Source organism: Podarcis melisellensis, assembly GCF_964234715.1.
Source record: "Podarcis melisellensis genome assembly, chromosome: 10".
Classification (NCBI taxonomy): domain Eukaryota; kingdom Metazoa; phylum Chordata; class Lepidosauria; order Squamata; family Lacertidae; genus Podarcis; species Podarcis melisellensis.
The window spans coordinates 70,932,839-70,949,410 of NC_138542.1; the positions used below are offsets into that span (position 1 = coordinate 70,932,839).

The following is a 16,572-nucleotide window of genomic DNA, read 5'->3' on the forward strand; positions in this document are numbered from 1 at the left end:
AAGTCGGGGGTCGTCTTATACACCGGGAATACACATTGGGAAGGAGGAGAAGGAGCCGGTGAGCAGAGGTGCCCCTTCTGCTGTCGCTCCTCCTCCCTCCCCACAGAAGGGGACACAGAAGACCCTCGCCCGCCCGCCCGCCCGCCCGCCCACCAAACGCCTTGCCTTGGGCTGCTGCGACAGCAGAGGCAGCGGAGGGGTGTGCGCTCTGCCCCTGGCGGCTCTCAAACTCTATAACTCTAAAACTCTAAAATTGAACAGCAAATGTTGGGGGTCGTCTTATACTCCCCGTCATCTAATACGCCGGAATCTATGGTATGTTTATTAGAAGAAATGTGCAATGATAACACATCTTTGTGAGGATTCTACCACCTCCAGCACAGACCACCTCGAATGCGGTTTTAAAACCTATACAGCCGTACCTTGGGAGTCGAACAGAATCCGTTCCGGAAGGCTGTTCAACTTCCAAAGGGTTCGGAAACAAAAGCGTGGCTTACGATTGGCCGCAGGAAGCTCCTGCAGCCAATCAGAAGCCCCTTCGGAAGTTCGGCTTCCAAAAGAATGTTCGGAAGCAGGAACACTCACTTCCGGGTTTGCGGCGTATGGGAGCCAAAACGTTTGAGAGCTAAGTTGTCCGAAAACAAAGGTACGGCTGTGTTTAGTTTTGTTGTGTGTTGGCAAATCGCCTTAAGTCTACAGCGGATGCTTGGGTTGTGAACGTGATCCATACGGGATGCATGTTCGCAACCCGCAGCGGTGCGTCTGCGCACGCGCAGGTTGCGATTCGGCACTTCTGCGCATGCGCGACCGCCAAAACCCGGAAGTAACCCGTTCCAGTACTTCCGGGTTTCGGCGCATTCGTAACCCCCCCAAAAAAACGCAACCTGAAGCATCTGTAACCCAAGGTATGACTGTACAGTGGTACCTCGGGTTACATACGCTTCAGGTTACATATGCTTCAGGTTACAGACTCCGCTAACCCAGAAATAGTGCTTCAGGTTAAGAACTTTGCTTCAGGATGAGAACAGAAATCGTGCGGTGGCGGCAGGAGGCCCCATTAGCTAAAGTGGTGCTTCAAGTTAAGAACAATTTCAGGTTAAGTACGAACCTCCGAAACGAATTAATTACTTAACCCAAGGTACCACTGTAATGTGAAAGGTGATTCATAATCTATTTACAGATAGGTAGCCGTGTTGGTCTGCCATAGTCAAAACAAAAAAAATTCCTTCCAGTAGCACCTTAAAGACCAACTAAGTTAGTTCTTGGTATGAGCTTTCGTGTGCATGCACACTTCTTCAGATATATGTGTATCTGAAGAAGTGTGCATGCACACGAAAGCTCATACCAAGAACTAACTTAGTTGGTCTTTAAGGTGCTACTGGAAGGAATTTTTTTTCATAATCTATTGTTGTTGTTATTTTATTATTATAATATTTTGCCTAATGTACACATTTTTTGCAAACCGTTTCCCGCAGTAAAATAATGTCTTGGCTTTGATTTGGGAAACCCCCTTTCCCTCCCCTGACTTCTTTCTCAACTCCTGCATCTTGCAGACGAAATCTTACCACCGGAACTGCAACATGAAGTTCAGCAAATACGACGCCATCGCGGAAGTGAACGAGGTGAAGGAGACGACTCCCCTCGTCGCCCGCCAGGACTCGGCTTGCGAGGACAGTGGAGCGCACTGGGTAAGGTGGGGTGCTGCCTTCCTAGAATCATAGAATAGTAGAGTTCGAAGGGAACCCCAAAGGCCATCTACTCCAGCCCCCTGGAATCACAGCTCAAGAATCCTTAAAGGAGAGGGGGCAGACTCTCCCCCCCCCCACTAGAGGTTTTAAAACAGAGTTTGGAGAAAACAAGCGAGGTCCCAATTAAAGAAGAATGGCAAGTGAAGCTGACGGAATATGTGCAGCTTGCAGACTTAACGTATAGAATCAGAGAACAAAAAGAAGATAGGTTTAAAGAGGATTGGAAAACGTTTGTTGAATATATAGGGGAGAATTGTTTAAAGTGGAGCCTATGGATATGAATTTTATTCGTTCCGGGGGTCCGTGTGCACCCTGAAAAATCATTATCCAGAGGCGCCGCGTTTCTGCGCAAGCGGATGTGCGAGTGGCGAAAGCCGGAAGAAATACTTCTGGGTTTGCCGCTTTCGCAACCCAAAGTTTACATTAATCGAGAGTAACGTAACCCGAGGGTCTACCGTACATTTGAAAACGTTGGTAGCGTTAAGATACATTCAACAGTGTAAACAAGTTTGGATGGATGTAGTAATGGAATACAGTGGTACCTCTGGTTACGAACTTAATTCATTCTGGAGGCCCGTTCTTAACCTGAAACTGTTCTTAACCTGAAGCACCACTTTAGCTAATAGGGCCTCCTGCCGAGGTGCTGTTTCTGGGTTAGCAGAGTCTGTAACCTGAAGCATCTGTAACCTGAGGTACCACCCGAAGTACCACTGTACTGAATGGTTTAATTTACCTAAAATATGCAGGGATTTATGATATGTGTGCTCAGTACATCGATTCCATAAATCATATTTTGTTGCATTGTGCAAAATATGAGCAGGCCTGGGCTGAACTGATACTACCCTTGCTGGTGCCTTTCCCGGGAAAATCAGAGGCTCGCTATGTCAGGTTCCTACTGGAAGACCGGACAAAAGCTAGAACGTTAGCAGTGGCAAAGTGGTTGCAAGAACAAATGAGCCCTATATTCTAAACAAAATGCTTGATTAACCTGGAGGTAGTCAAATCAACTGTGTATTGATTTGTAACGATTTGTTGGGTCTCTGGACCGTAATAAAGATTGTTGTTGTTGATATGTAAGTCATTGATATTTTAAGGATGTTTAGGTAAGCGTTCTAAATTGTAAAACAGAAAATCTAATAGAATTATATTAAAAAAAAATAAAACAGAGGTTGGGTGCCCCTCTGCCAAGGAGTCTTTAGCGGTGATTCCTGTCATGTGTGAGGGCTGGACTAGATGGCCCTTGGCGGCCCCTTCCGCCTCTACAGTTCTGTAGTTCGGCCCCTGTGTGTTTCTGATCTGCCGTGGGGAAGCTCTCCCCCCTGACTGATCCCTCCCATTCCCCATTTCTCCCCCAGCGGCGTCCCAGCACCTACGTCTGGCTCCTTTTGGGCTACCCGCTCCTCTCTCTGGCCCACGGGCTGATCTGCTTCATCTCCTGGCTCCTCGTTTTCATCATCCCCGTGGCCAAGATGAATGGCCGCACCGTCACCAAGGTCCTCCTCCTGCCCCCGGAGCAGGTCCACGTCCAGCGGCTGCGGAAGGTAAAGGGGTTGGCAGGGCAGGGGCCACGGACATCGCAGAGGGCAGGGCCCCCGTGGAGAAAGGCTTGTGGCTTTTTAGCGTAAAGTCAGGCGAGCAAAAGACAGCACGGGTAGAACAGATTAACAAAGATATTTTGTCACACGGTTCGTTGAGAGCCAGTGTGGTGTAGTGGTTAAGAGCGGTGGACTCGTAATCTGGGGAACCGGGTTCGCGTCTCCGCTCCTCCACGTGCAGCTTCTGGGTGACCATGGGCCAGTCACACTTCTCTGAAGTCTCTCAGCCCCACTCACCTCACAGAGTGTTTGTTGTGGAGGAGGAAGGGAAAGGAGAATGTTAGCCGCTTTGAGACTCCTTAAAGGGAGTGAAAGGCGGGATATCAAATCCAAACTCCTCCTCCTACTCCTCCTCCTCCTCTTCTTCTTCTGTTAGCCTGTGGAACTCCCTGCCACAGGAGGCAGGCATGACCACCAGCTGGGATGGATTTAGAAGAGGATCACAGATGAGGAGAGGGCAATGTTTCTTGATCCCACTTGTAGGAAACCCGAGAAGAAGAGAGTTGCTCTCATGCTCGGATCCTGTTGCATATTTCCCTTCGGTTCGGCCCCTGTGAGAACAGGATGCTGGACTGTATGGGCTATTGCCCTGATCCAGCTGGCTTTTTTTTGTGTGTGCTTATGTTGCAACGCGGGTGGCGCTGTGGGTTAAACCACAGAGCCTAGGACTTGCTGATCAGAAGGTCGGTGGTTCAAATCCCCGCGACGGGGTGAGCTCCCATTGCTCTGTCCCTGCTCCTGCCAACCTAGCAGTTCGAAAGCACCTCAAAGTGCAAGTAGATAAGTAGGTACCGCTCCAGCGGGAAGGTAAAGGGCGTTTCCATGCGCTGCTTTGGTTCGCCAGAAGCGGCTTAGTCCTGCTGGCCACATGACCCGGAAGCTGTACGCCGGCTCCCTCAGCCAATAAAGCGAGATGAGTGCCGCAACCCCAGAGTCGGCCACGACTAGACCTAATGGTCAGGGGTCCCTTTATCTTTTTATGTTATAACACACACAATTCACACAGTTCCTACCCCGGAACTGAAGCTTTAGCACAGGCGTCCGCAACGTTTTTGTGGCTTGGGCCGGTTCACGGTCCCGCAGACGCCGCAATGGGCCGGTGCGCGCACGCATGCATAAAGGCTATTTCCGGCGTGGAGGAGGCGTGCGCAGCTTCTCATGGGCTGCAGGAGCTTCCCGCAGCCCATGGGAAGCCGGCCAGCGTCGCGGAAGGCGGTCCCCGCTCTGCTCTGCACCGGTTTAGCACGGCGCACGGGAGCCAACTGACCGAGCGGGTGGTGAGGGTCCATGCGCCGGTTAAACGACCCCCATGGGCTGCTTGCATAGCTGTCAACTTACAGATTTGAAAATAAGGGACCTGCAGCCAAAATAAGGGACCTGCAGCCTCACCTGCTCCAGGCACTCCAGTCTTCCTGTCCTCCTGCAGTCTGGTCAAACTCATGCTGGGAGCTTCGAGAACACTGTCCAAACAACTTTGCAACCAGAGGTTCAACTGACCAGAATCTGAATCACATGCACCACAAGGCCTATGCAGCCTCAACTTAAGATGGCTCCCCCGCCTGGCTTTGCACTGCAAAGTTTGCAGCAGCACGTGCAACAAAATGGCGTCCAGCATTCAAAAAACCCCTCAGCTTGCATTAACTAGCCACACACAAGGCATGCATGCTCCACCCCCCAGTCGTTCTTAGACTTCTTATTGGGTGAGCAACACAGCCAAGCAACACAGTTGGAGCCTCTCTCCTCCCTGGCCGGCAGGGAGGGAGGGAGAGGAGCTGCTTCCTTTGAAATTTAAGGGACATCATTTAAGGGATATTTAAGGGACATCTATCAATAAGGGACAGCAGCGGGACATGGCGCTGGAATAAGGGACTGTCTCTTCAAATAAGGGACACTTGACAGCTATGCACTTGTGGCCCATGGGCCTTCGGTTGCTGACCCGTTTTAGCAGCCTTGTGCATTAACTGGCGTCAGCTGATGGTCTCTTGTCTCTGTCGTCTGCAGACAGAAGTTCCCCTCGACGCTGAAGTGCTCCTTTGCTGCTACCGGGCTGTGAACGCTTATTACTACAAATACGCCGTGGATGGGATCAATGTGTTTGCCGTCAGTATCCTTTCGGTGTTGCTGCTTTGGGTTTTGCCTCCTTGATAGCCGGATTTGCGCGAGAGCTTTGGATCTGGATCTCTCTTAGCAGAGTAGGATCTCTTGAATGCAGCGATGCCCCTCCTTGATTTAGAAACCTCCATTGCGTTGCATTAAAAATAAAAAATTGAGCAGACTGAATCGGTTAAGCAAAACAGATGGGTTTTCTGCACGGAGTTGCTTCTGCAAATGTAGCAAGAGCTGAGGAGCAAAACCTGGACAGAGCTGAACACAGCTACTTGTCCAAGGTTGTAAAGACTGTGGAGAGAATAATTGGGTGCCCTCTTCCCATCTTGGATCAAATCTATGCTTCCAGGTGCCATAAGAAAGCTGCAGAGATAGCACAGGATAGTGCGCACTCCGGAAATGATCTCTTTCAGCTTCTGTCTTCTGGAAGAAGGTACAAGGTTATAAAGACTAGGACTAGCCACCTGAGAAACAGTTTCTACCCAAATGCAATTCTGGTTTTAAATGCAGTGTAAGGAGTCTCTATGGGAGTATATTGTATTTAATTATGGGGTATCAGAGTTTTTAGGGCTAACCAGGCTGGGATAGCAGGCTTGTTGGTTTTTGAATGCCTGATGTAGATTTTTTCAATTTCGTTGTTCTGTATGGGACAATGACAATAAAGATTATCGTAGCGTATCAACCGTTCTGAAAAACCTCCTTGCCCATCTTTAAACAAAGAGGTTGCACACTCTGCACATGCTTAAGAGAACTCTTGACTTTGCAACGGGCCTCCAGAGGAGCCTTGGCTCAGATCAGGCCCCAGGTGCAGCCCCAAGGTTTTGAAGTTTTAATGTCGTCCATAAGGACTAGAAACCTGTTTTGGTTAAAGCAGGAGCGTTGATAGGGAGAGTGTCAAAACTCTGGCTCTCCTGTCTAATTCAACGCTTGCACACTGCAGCTCAGCCTCAGCCAGTCATTGTATTCCTAGCATCTTCCCAGGAGGAATAGTAGTAGTAGTAGTAGTAGTAGTAGTAATAATAATAATAATAATAATAATAATTCATTATTTGTACCTCACCCATCTGGCTGGGTTTCCCCAGCCACTCTGGGCGGCGCTTCTCAGCGAAACCTCCTGCGCAGTTGATGCCACTCAAAAGAAAATACGCACGTTTTTCCTTTCAATACCTCTTGTCAGATCTGCTCCCTTTGGTTATTGTGACTCTAGTTCTGGGCTACGCGGATAAGCACAACCATTACACCAGCTCTGTGGTGAAGTTTACCTTGGCGCTGCTCTCCATCATGCCCCTCTCGTACTACATAGGCATGGCAATTGCCAGGTAAGAGGCGTTAAGAAAGAATTAACCGTGAGATCTAGAATCATGGAATCATGTAATGTGTGACCAGAAAGTTCGGTGAACATCCGCAGAAATCGGACGGCGAGAAATATTCGAACGTACAACCTTACAGGCCTTCAAAGTAGACCCCCTCTGATACAACACGCCGTTGACAACATTCGTAGAACTGTTGGAAACTTCTGGAGAAGTCCTCTTTTCGTACTGCTTTCAGTTCCCTCGTCACAGCACATTGGACATGTGAAATGTTGGGAAATCTGTGCCCTTTCAGTGCAGATTTCAGTTTTGGAAAAAGAAAGAAATCCGGTGGGAGAATATGGAGGGTGGGACAACTCAGTAACCTCAGTAACGATTTCGCACGGAATATGCAATTCTTCCACCATCATTCAGACAAACGCCGATCCCTCATCAATAACTCACAATCTCGTATTGACATTTGCTGCCGTTCTGCTCGCCGGCGGTCTGCCAGACTCAGGGTCATCTTTGATGGTTTGCCGCCCTTCACAAAACCGCTTCAACCACTCACACACTGTCTTTTGAGTTACAGCTTCGTCTCTGTACACAATTGTGAGCATTTTGTGTGTTTCTGATGCCGATTGTGTGTTCGAATACAGTGGACGCTTGGGTTGCGAACGTGATCCGTGCGGGATGCACATTTGTAACTCGCAGTGGTGTGTCTATGCATGCGCGGATTGTGATTCGGTGCTTCTGTGCATGCGCGACCTCTGAAACCCGGAAGTAACCCTTTCCGGTACTTCCGGGTTTCGGAGCGTCCATAACTTGAAAAAACACAACCTGAAGCTTCTGTAACCCGAGGTATGATTGTATTTCTCACTGTCCGATTTCTGTGACCATTCCATAGCTGTCAACTTACAGATTTGAAAATAAGGGACCAGCAGCCTTGAAAATAAGGGATCAGCAGCCAAAATAAGGGAATTTCTGGGCACAGGTATGTTTGACTTCTGAGCCCCTCTGAGCCAAAGGCAGAAAGCCCAGCCAGCAGCCAAACGAAGCCTCAAGCGGTGGTTCCCACAGCGCAGCAACCCAGCAAAGGGGATGCAGCAAGGAAAACCACCATCACCTCTCTGCTGGGAAGCGCTGAGCAAAGGCGAGTCCCTAGGCGATGCGGCCGATTTGATTGGCACAAGGCATGCAAACTCCACCCCCCAGTTGTTCTCAGACTCCTTATTGGGTGAGCAACGCAGCCAAGCAACGCAGTTGGAGCCTCCCTCCTCCCTGGCTGGCAGGGAGGGAGGGAGGGAGAGGAGCTGCTTCCTTTGAAACCCGGGAAATTTAAGGGACAGCAGCAGGACACGGCGCTGGGATAAGGGACTTTCCCGCCAAATAAGGGACGGTTGACAGCTGTGGACCATTCGCCGAACTTTCTGGTCACACCTTGTAGAATGGCTGAGTTGTGAGGGACCCCAAGGCTCTTCTGATGATTCTAAGGGCCAGCGACTTCACCTCATGGACCTTCTCTGTTTCTCCTACAGCATCTCAGCCCAGAGCAACTTTGCGGTGGGGGCCGTGGTCAACGCCACGTTTGGCTCCATCACGGAGCTCACTTTCTACATCACGGCCCTCATCAAAGGCGCCCGAGAAAAGAACAAGTGCTACGAGGAAATCGTCAAGTCCGCTTTGACGGGGACCCTGCTGGGCTGTGTCCTTTTCATCCCGGTGAGTCCAGCCCTCAAGTGCCCATCCAGACACTTGAAATAAACAACTACCTGACTTTTAGAAAACATCTGAAGGCAGCCCTGTTTAGGGGAGTTTTTAATGTTTGATGTATTTATCGTGTTTTGAATGTTCTATTGGGAGCCACCCAGAGTAGCTGGGGAAACCCAGCCAGATGAGCGGGGTATAAATAAATCAACCAGTAACAATTATCTATCTATCTATCTATCTATCTATCTATCTATCTATCTATCATCTATCTATCTATCTATCTATCTATCTATCTATCATCATCATCTTCCCTCTTGGAATTTGTGGCTTCTCTGTCCCGTCCCCTGCTTCCCAATCCCCTCGTATCTGTCGGGACTGTTCCTTCTGGCCTGAAATTCTGAATTCTGCAACTGAAATCTGCAAGCGGAACAGGGGAGCTTTCGGCCGCGGGAAGGGATTTTTTTTTTTTTTACTTTATTGGTTTCGTAACATTTGCATGCCCCTTTGATTTACAGTGGTACCTCTGGATGCGAACAGGATCCATTCCGGAGCCCCGTTCGCATCCTGAAAGGAACGTAAGACATGACTGCGCGTGCGCGGGTCGCGTTTCGCTACTTCCGGGCATGCGTGTGACATCATTTTGAGCATCGGCGCAAGCAGCAAAACCCGGAAGTAACGCGTTCCGTTACTTCCGGGTCGCTGCGGAGCGCAACCCAAAAACGCTCAGCCTGAAGCGTATTCATCCCGAGGTATGACTGTAATTAATCAATTGGTGAATTTACTAGACTCCTCCTCTCCGCATTAGCTTGGGGAAGGCTGTGCTAGAATAAGGCTCCCCTTTTCTGCATGCCGAATGGAGTTCCCAGCCTGGTTCCACAGTGGTCCCGTTCCCCGACCTCGCGACACGTTATTCCCCGACCATAACGGATCGGCAAAACAGCAACAGGCTTGCGGCGAAGTCGCACAGTGAAATATCGGAGGGGAGGTGCTCTGCCGTTGCGCCGAGTTCTGCTGCGTTACTGCAATGTGCTCTGCACGGGGCTTCCCTTGCGCTTGATCCAGAGGCTGCATTGAGTGAAGAATGCTGCAACACGATTGCTGACAGTAATGAGGCCTTCTCAGCATGTGACGCCTCTGCTCAGAGATCTGCACGGCTACGGGGCCAAGTTCATTGGCAACGCAGATCGGGGATGGTGGCATTTGGGACTCCCAGCAAGAGGTTTTTTTTTTGCCAGGGGTGGGCAGTTTGTTTGTTTTACTTAAAAAATAATTTCTATTAAATTTTACAATTTTATATTAATCACAATCATTATTCTCACAGTAACAATGTATAAATCCCTACCCCGCTCCCCTTGACTTCCCTCAATTTCCTCTTCTGGTTCATCATATATTTACTTCTCATGCCTGTTTTGTTCTACTTTAATTTACAAACTTCTAATTAAATATTGCTATAATCTTATCAATTATAACAATAACAAACAATAACAATACCATATCTCCACATTGCATCTTACCCTTTGTTATTTTCCCATTATTACATCTTAATTTTTTACACGTTTTCTTAATTGTAAGTGTTTAAAGAAGTGCTAGTAAGTCCACTTCTTTACAATAATTCTTTAGATATAACATAAACAGTTCCCAGTCCTTCTTAAAATCTCTATTGCCCTTGTCTCTTAGTTTTCCAGTTAGTTTCGCCACTCCAGCATATTCCATCAGCTTTTCTTGCCATTCTTCTTTCATTGGTATCTTGTCGTCCTTCCATCTAACATCCTAGCCGCCGTTGTGGCATACATAAATAGTTTTTTACATCCTTTTGGCAAGTCTCGCCCTGTAATACCTAACAGAAATAATACTAATAATAATTTTATTATTTCGGTTACAGACCAGTTCCAGCTCACGTACAATATCAGGGAAGTCATAAAACACGATAGGGATACATTTGAATTTACAGTTGAGTATAACAGGGACAATACAGATATAGCAGCAGTTAGAAATATATAATTTAAATCACTAAAATACAACCTGAAATTGTCATTCAAGGCCTTAGGGAACAAGCTGTGCTACCATATAGCTGCCAACGTTTCCCTTTTTGAAAGGGAAATTCCCTTATTCCAAATAGGATTCCTCACAAGAAAAGGGAAACGTTGACAGCTATGATAATGACTGAGTTTTATGGCAGTTGCACAGAATTTGGCCAACCTAACAGAAAAGCTTCTGGTCTTTTAACAAAAGATGCCTTAAATATTCTGTTCATTTTAGTTATTTTGCAATCCTGCCAATAACAACAACAACAACAACAACAACAACAACAACAACAACAACAAATACCGCAGCCACTCTGGGCGGCTTCCAACAAAATATTAAAATACATTAAAAGCTTCCTAAACAGACCCCCCCTTCTCTTTGCATTTCCAACACTTATTAGAGCTTGTCCTATCCATTTTTGCCATTTTCACAGGGGTAATGTACCATCTCTCAGGGGTGGGCAGTTTGGAGAATTCTGAGCTAGATCTTCCTGCTCTTTGGTTTTCTTTCATCAGGTTTTAATTGAACTTGCTGGATCTGTAAAAACTAATCTGTAGTGGTTTTTAGTTAAATGCAATAAATGACTGGAAGTTGGGTAAGGCTATCAATGGCTCCCTCCTACATAGCTGTCAACTGTCCCTTGTTTGGCGGGACACTCCCTTATCCAGTGCCGTGTCCCGCTGCTGTCCTGCTCGCTCACTGCCTCTTCCAAAGTCAGGCTGGCGGACGCAGGGATAGAGCCAATATCCTTCTCTCTCTTTCTCCTTCTAGGGGCTGTGCATGGTGATTGGCGGCATTCGGCACCAAGAGCAGAGATTCAACAGCAGGTCAGCCGGGGTCAGCTCCGCCCTCCTCTTCCTCTCTGTGGGAGGTAAGTTGCGGAGGTAGGTAGGTAGGAGGGCATAGCTGTCAACTTACAGATTTTAAAATAAGGGACCAGCAGCCTTGGAAATAAGGGATCAGCAGCCAAAATAAGGGATTTTCAGAGCACAGGTAGGTTCGACTTCTGAGCCCCTCCGAGCCAAAGGCACAGAGCCCAGCCAGCAGCCAAACCAAGCCTCAAGCGGTGGTTCCCACAGCGCAGCAACCCGGCAAAGGGGATGCAGCAAGGAAAACCACCGTCACCTCTCCGCTGGGAAGCGCTGAGCAAAGGCGAGTCCCCAGGCAACGCGGCTGATTTGATCGGCAGCCAGAATTGCCTTAACTCTCCACAATAAGCCTGAACATCCATATTAAAATGTGCTAGAAAATGATCCCATTAAAACAACACAGTACAGTGGTACCTTGGTTCTCAAACACCCTGGAACCCAAACACTGCAAACGGGGAAGTAAGTGTTCCAGTTGGCAAACTTTTTTCGGAAGCCGAACATCCTCCGTTTTGAGTATTACACTTCCAATTTGAGTGCCACACTTCCGTTTTGAGTGTTACGCTGAGGTCTGTTTTTGCCATTTATTTTGCACTTTTCTTTTCGCAGCCCTTTTTGTTTTGTGACTTTGTGGAACCCAGTTCAGCTCCTGACTGATTGATTGTGTGACTGCCGTACATTGTTTATTGCTTTCCTTTTATGGATCAACGGTCTCGTTAGATAGCAAAATTCATTTTAAATTGCTGTTTTAGAGATTATTTTTTTTTAAGTCTGGAACGGATTAATCCGTTTTGCGTTACTTTCTGTGGGAAAGCGCGCCTTGGTTTTGCAACGCTTTGGTTACGGAACAGACTTCCGGAACGGATTAAGTTTGAAAACCAAGGCACCACCGTAATGAAAATGGGAAACTCGGGTCAGGGGGAAAGATGTGGGCTGGAGGGATCCTGGGAGGCGATGGGGCTGATCTCCTCTTGCTCTCCTTTCCCCCCAGGTGTGTTCGCTCCAACCCTCTTCTCCAAAGTCTACGGGAGGCTGGTCTGCGGGGAATGCCAGAACGTCACCCAAGAGCCACCAGGGCACTATGTCTGCCAGAGCTGCCACTTCGACTTGGTGAGCAGCAGCTTCTGGGCCCCACATGGGGCTGGGATTTCACCAACCAGTCCCAGACGCATTGGCTATAAATCAGGCATAATCTCTTTGCTGCTCTGCAGTGGATATCAGCGGCGAAAACCAGCCTAGATGCATTCTGAGTTGCTGGTTACTTCAGATGCCACACGGGATTTTGGCTTTTTAAAGTTCCGAGTTGTTGACGATTAAACTTCTATACCACTTAAAGCCAAAATAACTTGCTGAGCTGTTTACCAAGTATAAAAACAGTTGCTTTTATGATCAATTAACATTTCTATATCGCCCTTCATCCAGAGACCTCAGGATAGTTTACATCTTAAATCGCAAAATTGTGCAGGGGTCATAAGGTAAATACCCCTAATTAAATTATTATTATTTATTCATTAAAATTACAGTGGTACCTCAGGTTAAGTACTTAATTCATTCCGGAGGTCTGTTCTTAACCTGAAACTGTTCTTAACCTGAAGCACCACTTTAGCTAATGGGGGCCTCCTGCTGCTGCCGCGCCTCCGGAGCACAATTTCTCTTCTCATCATGAAGCAAAGTTCTTAACCTGAGGTACTATTTCTGGGTTAGCGGAGTCTGTAACCTGAAGCATATGTAACCTGAAGCGTATGTAACCAGAGGTACCACTGTATTAGTTGCTTTTTTTTTTGCAATAGCAACTCAAAGCAGCTTCGCGACTTACAATAAAAGAACAACATCCAGTCATACCTCGGGTTGAAGTAGCTTCAAGTTAATTATTTTCCGGTTGTGCTCCGCGGCAACCCAGAAGTAACGGAGCGCGTTATTTCCAGGTTTCGCCGCTCATGCATGTGCAGATGCTCAAAATGATGTCATACGCATGCGCGGAAGCAGCGAAATGCGACCTGTGCACACGCAGTCACGTGTTACATTTACTTCAGGATGCGAACGGGGCTCCGGAACGGATCCTGTTCGTATCCAGAGGTACCACTGTATATTAAAACAACCCGTCTGCTCTAAAAGGTTGTAGATGGTTCAATCAGCCTTGTTAAATAGGAAGTTTAAATGAAGGCGTCAGGCAAGCATTCCACAAACAGGGAGCCGATGCAGAAAAGGCCCCGTCCTTGTTTTGCCACCATCTGGACGTCCCACGAAGATGATCTCAGGGTCTGGTGCTTTACCAACTGCACTGGCTCCCGGTGGAGTACAGGATCAGGTTTAAGGTGCTGGTTTTGACCTTTGTGGCCCTATGCGGCCTAGGACCCACGTACCTACAGGACCGCCTCTCCCAGTATGCCCCACGGAGGACCTTAAGGTCCACAAATGACAACACTTTGGAGGTCCCAAGTCGCAAGGGGGTTAGATTGGTCTCAACTAGGGCCAGGGCCTTTTCAGTACTGGCCCCGACGTGGTGGAACGCTCTGTCCCAAGAGACTAGAGCCCTGCGGGACTTGACATCTTTCCACAGAGCCTGCAAGACAGAGCTGTTCCGCCTGGCCTTTGGTGTGGACTCAGTCTGACCCTTATGTTTCCCCTCCCCTTATGGTTTTGACTTTTAAAACGAGGCTGCATTTTAACCTGTATTTTAAATTGGTTCCCTCCTCCCCCCATTATGTTTTTACTGTAGTTTTACTGGTGTTAGCCGCCCTGAGCCCGGCTCTTGTGTGGGGGTATAAATAATTTTTTTTTTTATTATTATTATTATTATTATTATTATTATTATTATTATTATTATTATTTTCAGTTCATATGGAGAGAGGCTGGCCTTGAGGTTCTGCGGTCTTAAAACTTTATAGGTCAAACCCAGCTCTTTGAACTGGGCCCAGAAATGAATCGACAACCTATTGAGCCAGGGTTGGTCTTATGTTCCAAAGACAGTCTTGCCTCGGTGAGCAAACTGGCTGCCAAACTCTGCTGAAGGTTCCGTCTTCAAAGGCAGCCCCACGAATAACAATATTTGCCAATGGATCACTTCTGGCACTGCAGGGTCTGATAATTCTATTATCTCTTGGTAGATGGAGAACAATGGGACCCTTTACTACAGCCATGTTGAGTAAGTACCTTATCGTTCATCCTTTTTAATTGCCTGTCCTGTTTAACTGCTTCTGGTCACGGGAAGCCTCGCTGGCTGGAGCTGTTGGGAGCCGCAAAATTCCACTCCGTCATGTGCCAGAGGCGCATAACATGCTCTCTGTCTTCCTCATCCTTGACTGTGGCAGATCGATTTTTCTAACGCAGCCCCATGCATGAGTCGTTCATCATCTGATCGGATCACCAGTTCCCTGGTAGCTTCTCTCCATGAGGCTTGCGACTCAAAGGAGCTTCTCAAAGAAACCTGTTTATTGAGCTATATAATCAAATTTAAAAATTATCCAGTAGCACCTTAGAGACCAACTCAGTTTGTTCTTGGTATAAGCTTTCGTGTGCATGCACACTTCTTCAGATAAGTTGATGGACTTCCATTTCATGAAGCTCAATGTGGTGGCTTTCATGGTTCTAGATTCAGGTAGGTAGTCAGGTGTTGGTCTGACGCAATCGAAATATTTATAAAAATTTAACAAAAAAGTCCAGTAGCACCTTAGAGACCAACTAAGTTTGTTCTTGGTATAAGCTTCCGTGTGCATGCACACTTCTTCAGATACCAGCGTTTATCCTGATTCGCTTGCACAAAGCTTACGGGGAGGTTAAATGGTATTTGGACTTTAATGAGCTTTTGCTCTGATTTGTTTGTGAGGAGGCTGAGTGATGATGAGCATTCGTTCTTCCCATTAATCATACCTCGTATCTCTTCACCCAGTATAACCAGTAAGAAGGCTTCTGGTTTTTTTAACAAAAGTGTTTTTAAACGTTGTCTTTAACTCATTACATATCATTTCCCAGAAAGCCTTTACCATTTTACAGGTCCACCACATAAAAGATACCTTCCTTTTCTTTACATTTCAAACACTCGTTAGATCTTGTCTTACACATTTCAGCAAGTTTTGATGGTGCAAAATACCATCTGTACATCGTTTTCATCACATTTTCTTTAAGTGCACTGTATGCATAGATCAGCTTCTCTACGCTCATCTCTGCCTCTTAAGGTTTGGTCCTGGGGTTGCCCTGGCAGGTGGGCCAGGTGTAAAGGGTAGAAACTTCCCCCACCTGCATATTTTAACCCTTTGTGTGTGGCAGGCCCCTGGTGTATACGGTGTCCCTGTTGCTCCCTGCGGCGTACATCATCGGTCTGCTCTTCACCCTGAAGACTCACTCGCACATCTACGACATCCATGTCAGCGACTGCCACAGTAAGTACCTTCCTGAGCTTTGCTTTTGGCAGGTGGGGAATAATTTATTATTTATACCCCCACCCATCTGGCTGGGTTTCCCCAGCCACTCTGGGCAGCTTCCAGCAAAATATTGAATGAATTTATTAATATGGTCACAGACCAGCGTCAACACACACAATATCACAGATCATAAAAATATCAGAAATACAAGGGACAATATAAATATAACAAGGCTTTAAATATAAAAATTAAAATTAATTGTTAGCGTGTCCCCTGTAATTAGCATTTAGGGGTTTGAACGTTATGGGATACCACTTGCTTCCTGCGATTGATTGCAGACGCACAGAATTTAGCTACATTTAATGTAGTCTTGGGATTCTTGTCCTCTAGCAGCAGTTTTAAACTATGGTATTCCAATTCTTTCCTGGACTTTTGCAAAACAGGTGTGATAAAAGTCAAATGTATATCCTCATAAAGATGACAATGTAATAGTACATGTGAAGCAGTTTCAACTTCCAGCGAACCACAAGGACTGTGTATGGTTTACCCTCAAATCTGCCCTGAAGTAAGGCAGAAGGAAGAACGTTAAATCTGGCGAGGGTAAAAGACCGTCTGTATTTGGGTACCTGAAGACCTGACAGATAGTTAGCTGGAGAGAAACCTCTCCCACGGTCCCTTATTGCTGGATGTTTGATCATTTCGCTCATGTGGCATTGTAATTCTACGTCCCAGATACGCTGGCGGATTGTAGTCCTAGCTTTCTCGAAGGCTGTTGCTATCAGGGTCCCAGCAAAATATTAAAATACAACAATTCATCAAATATCAAAAGCTTCCCTAAACAGGTCTGCCTTCAGATGTCTTCTAAGAGTCAG

The 16,572-nt window shown here is 47.1% G+C and overlaps 1 protein-coding gene across 1 annotated transcript in view; it reads left to right on the top strand.

Moving 5' to 3' along the window:
* The window catches only part of LOC309378599 (uncharacterized protein), a 46,715-nt gene that overhangs the window by 21,210 nt on the left and 8,933 nt on the right, over positions 1–16,572 (top strand). Inside the window, exons 7-15 of the mRNA XM_081926965.1 lie at positions 1,554–1,688; positions 3,104–3,289; positions 5,345–5,447; positions 6,627–6,768; positions 8,277–8,460; positions 11,245–11,344; positions 12,331–12,449; positions 14,447–14,484; positions 15,606–15,718. Coding sequence (XP_081783091.1) covers positions 1,554–1,688; positions 3,104–3,289; positions 5,345–5,447; positions 6,627–6,768; positions 8,277–8,460; positions 11,245–11,344; positions 12,331–12,449; positions 14,447–14,484; positions 15,606–15,718 — 1,120 coding nt within the window. The remainder of the gene's footprint in view (positions 1–1,553; positions 1,689–3,103; positions 3,290–5,344; positions 5,448–6,626; positions 6,769–8,276; positions 8,461–11,244; positions 11,345–12,330; positions 12,450–14,446; positions 14,485–15,605; positions 15,719–16,572) is intronic.